This window comes from Penaeus chinensis, chromosome 37 (assembly GCF_019202785.1).
Source record: "Penaeus chinensis breed Huanghai No. 1 chromosome 37, ASM1920278v2, whole genome shotgun sequence".
Classification (NCBI taxonomy): Eukaryota; Metazoa; Arthropoda; class Malacostraca; order Decapoda; family Penaeidae; genus Penaeus; species Penaeus chinensis.
In genome coordinates, this window is record NC_061855.1 from 21,784,811 (window position 1) to 21,787,381 (window position 2,571).

At 42.7% G+C, this 2,571-nt stretch overlaps 1 protein-coding gene across 2 annotated transcripts in view; it reads left to right on the forward strand.

The window, feature by feature from the left end:
• Window positions 1-1,097, forward strand: part of LOC125045260 (general transcription and DNA repair factor IIH helicase subunit XPB-like) — a 5,081-nt gene extending 3,984 nt beyond the window's left edge. For both annotated transcript variants that reach the window (XM_047642464.1, XM_047642465.1), the window contains exon 3: window positions 1-1,097. This exon is cut by the window's left edge and continues 1,505 nt beyond it. In XM_047642464.1, the coding sequence (XP_047498420.1) occupies window positions 1-742 (742 nt within the window). In that variant the 3' untranslated portion in view covers window positions 743-1,097.
• The last annotated feature ends 1,474 nt before the right edge of the window (window positions 1,098-2,571 follow it).

The window sequence follows — 2,571 nt, forward strand, 5'->3', positions numbered from 1 at the left end:
TTGTGCTATGAACCCCAACAAATTTAGAACTTGTGAATTTCTTATCAAATACCATGAGAACAGAAATGACAAGATTATAGTGTTTATTGATGAGGTTTTTGCACTGATTCATTATGCCAAAACTATGGGAAAACCTTATATCTGTGGTAAGACAGGTCAGAAGGAACGTATGGCCATCATTCAGAATTTCAAATTAAATCCCAAAGTCAACACTATATTCTTCAGTCGAGTGGCAGATACTTCCTTTGATATTCCTGAAGCAAATGTCTTGGTTGAGATCTCGTCACAGGGAGGATCTAGGCGACAGGAGGCCCAGAGGTTAGGTCGTATCTTGAGAGCTAAAAAGGGAGCCATAGCAGAAGTTTACAATGCTTTCTTCTATGCCTTGCTTTCCCAAGACACGAGGGAGATGGGATACTCACGCAAGAGGCAGAGTTTCCTCATCAATCAGGGCTATGCTTATCAGGTAGTCACTCCTGCACAGATGGTAGGAATGGATGAGGCACAGTTGCATTATAACACTAGAGAGGAAAAAGTAGCATTGCTTGAACAGATCCTTGCTGCCTCAGAATCTGACATGTATGAGGAAGGTGTGGGAGGGGAACGTATTATAGGGGGTTCAATGCGTCGACCTGGAAACATGGGTTCCATGTCGGGTGCGGATGACCAGATCTATGGTGAAAGGAGGAAGGGCTCCAAGAAGGATCACCAGCATTTCCTTTTCAAGAAATACAGATCCTAGTTTACAGGAAAAACTAGGCAGTAGATTTCATAATGTTCTTCCATTTTCATTTTCATTCATAGCATCGCGTTTACTTTCTCCCACTCCTATAATGAGGCCCCTTTGTATCAAAAGTACTGTATAGAGTATATGGTAATTACATGATGACATTTGGTGACTGTGTATTTAATGGCTAATATCTGTTATGAATATATTACAAAAAATGGTAAAAAAATCTCTGTGATGGTTTCCATATTCTGATTGAAGTAATGGTGGTTATGTTTATACCCACCATTATTTTAATAATTAGAAGAAAAACAGATGTATAATTTGTTTTGTATTCTATGTTTGGATATAAATAAACAAGAAAAACCTACTTATTTGTAATTACTTTCCCTCTTTTGTTGATATTTTTACCAACAAACATTATTTCATAAGAACTCTTGGCAGTGATAAAAGAGAGAAAGAGTGTGTCAGTGATTCTATATACATATTGTATGTATTTTTTAGAGAGATAGATAGTAGGAGTATTAATGATTCCATATCCATACTGTATGTATATTCTCAAAGGAAAGGACAGACTTAAACCCTTTGTTTCTTCCACAAGTTCACCAACTTTTGCATCCATCTTAGCAATATGGTTTGGCAGAAATGACCCCCCCAATCCTTTGCCCGTTGTTGTCGTGGGGGGGCTTAGGAGACGAAGACTGAGACCCAATGATGGGGAACTCCTCAACCTTGGGACTAAGCCATCGACTCAACTAATTTTGCAGTCTTTTTTTTCCCACTCATACTTTTCGTTTCAGTTTCTTAACCAATCACTTTTACTATCCACCTCCTAAGGTGTGAGAGCTGTGCTGAAAGGATGAAAGGCTGACTTTATGTCAGTCCTGAACAGCCTGAGGGAACCATGGGCACGGTATTCCCCTGCCATACCTGGCCCTTACCCCTCAAGGGGACCCTGAGGGGTGGACTATTTTTTCCCCAACATACTCCAGGCTTATCATGGGCAATAATGAAGACGTAACCCCACTCTTAGGGGCAATGAGGCTTGCCCCTTTATCAAATAGCCCCAATCCCAGCTCTCCTTTGACCACGGCTCCGAACACTGCAACAACTACACCCTTATCAATGCATACTAGTATAGTATCAAACAAACACTGTCATTCCACAGCCAGATGCCCGCTATGTGCCTAACCTGGCCAACCTCGATCAAACTGCTCTGCACAATCACGCACATGTGCAAACTGTGGCGGCTCCCATAATGTATTTTATAAAGGCTGCCCCACTTACAAATTTGAGTCTGAGGTAGCAACTCTCAGATTCAGACTTGGACTCACTCTACGTGAAGCCAGACAAGAAGCACGTCGACGAGGCTTTTCTCTTACCCCCTATTCCAGTAATGTTGCTCACTCTGCCAATCCCCCTACCTCCCAAGCTCCTACACCCTCTCCTAAACCCAACCCCCCTCCATCTAACTTCCCCTCTTCTACCTCCTACCTTCCCCAGTCAAATCCTTTTGCCATCCTAAACCCAGACACTCCAATCTCTACCCAATCAAATTCTTTTGCCATCCTAAATCCAGACACCCCAATCTCTACTACAGCCCCAACACCTTCCCTTCTCCCTCCCTGCACTACCCGCAGCAGACAGAATAAACGTTCCATCCCCTCTTCCCCTACCTCACAATCACCTCCACCTTCCTTTGCCCCTATTTTTCAGACACCAGACTTCTCTTCCCCCCCTCACAAGAAAACCTTTATCTCACAAAACTCCCCAACCAACTCCACTACAGAAACTCTTGAAGATATCCAGAACTACATAATCGAGTCCCAAACTAATACTCATCC